Source organism: Antrostomus carolinensis, unplaced genomic scaffold, assembly GCF_000700745.2.
Source record: "Antrostomus carolinensis isolate BGI_N321 unplaced genomic scaffold, ASM70074v2 scaffold32679, whole genome shotgun sequence".
Classification (NCBI taxonomy): Eukaryota; Metazoa; Chordata; class Aves; order Caprimulgiformes; family Caprimulgidae; genus Antrostomus; species Antrostomus carolinensis.
In genome coordinates, this window is record NW_010339807.1 from 1 (window position 1) to 1178 (window position 1178).

General features: G+C 61.6%; 1 protein-coding gene across 1 annotated transcript in view; it reads left to right on the top strand.

Annotated features, from left to right (window-relative positions):
- Positions 1–27: 27 nt before the first annotated feature.
- ACOT7 (acyl-CoA thioesterase 7) overlaps positions 28–1178 on the top strand; it is a gene marked incomplete at its 3' end in the record, with an annotated part of 2635 nt that continues 1484 nt past the window's right edge. Inside the window, exons 1-3 of the mRNA XM_010175982.1 lie at positions 28–116; positions 253–367; positions 1020–1034. Coding sequence (XP_010174284.1) covers positions 343–367; positions 1020–1034 — 40 coding nt within the window. The remainder of the gene's footprint in view (positions 117–252; positions 368–1019; positions 1035–1178) is intronic.

Genomic DNA, 1178 nt, shown 5'->3' on the forward strand with positions numbered 1-1178 from the left:
ACCCTCTGCCCCCCTCTCCTCCAGGGGCAAAGAAGGTGACGAACAAGGCAACGCTGTGGTACGTGCCCCTGTCCCTGAAGAACGTGAACAAGGTCCTGGAGGTTCCCCCTATCCAGGTAGGATGACTCGCTTTGCTCCACCACAGCCAGAGCTCACCCTCTCTGGGGGAACGGCGCTGACCTGGCCCCGTTCGGCACCCCTGGCTGTGCCCCTGGCTTTGCTGACCCCGTTCTCACCGGCCTTCCCTTCCAGTACGCGAGGAAGGAGCAGGAGGATGAGGGGAAGAAGCGTTACGAGGAGCAAAAGCTGGATCGGCTGGAAACTAAGCAGAGGAACGGCGACATGATCTTCCCTGTCATCAACCCAGGTAACACGGGCAGCTCGTGGCCCGTGGAAACGTCCTGGTGGTGCTGGGAGGCTGAACTGGTTCCTGAGGCAGCTCCAGCCGTCCCCGGGCACCTGTGACCATGTGCTCTGGAACTCTGCACTGGGAATGGTGATGGGATTTTGGAGCTGTGGAGGGAGAGCCAGGTGGGCATGTGCGATGCCCCGCTGGGGCTGGTGATGCCCTTTGCCAAAACAGTTCCTGCCACCCCTCCCTGCATCTCTCGTGCACTCCTGGGCAGTGGGGGGTAGTTCTGCACAGCACAGGGTAGGCACAAGCGTTGGGTGAGGGTTTGGCACGTTCTGCAGCTGCAGCCCCTCTCTGGAAGTCAGATTTTAGCAACAAGTGCATCAGTTGGTGTTTGAAGGGGAGGATGAGCCTACAGGGAGGAGCTGGGGGTCACGCTGTCTCTGAGGGATCACTGGGGGTCTCTCCTACCGAAAGCCTTGCCCCGGGTTCTGGAAGCCCAGTGGCGGTGCTGACAGCGAGCCCAAGGCGTGAGCGGCCGGTGTCCCCAGGACCAGCCGTGGTGCTTGGGTGGAGGTGGAGAGGTGGTGAGAGGGGATCATTGGGGGGGTGACGTGGGATGAAAGTTGCTGAAATGCTTTTTCTCCTCTGTTCCCCCTGCTCACAGACAGGCAGACGAAAGGTAAGGCTGTGCGGGCGCCGCGGCGCGGGTGTCCTGCCCGCGGGGGGAGGCGATGCCGAGCGGTCGGGGCCCGGCTGGTTTTTCCTGCCTTTAGCATCTCTCATTAGATGGAAAATGCAGCCCTCCCCAAGAGCGGGTTTGCTC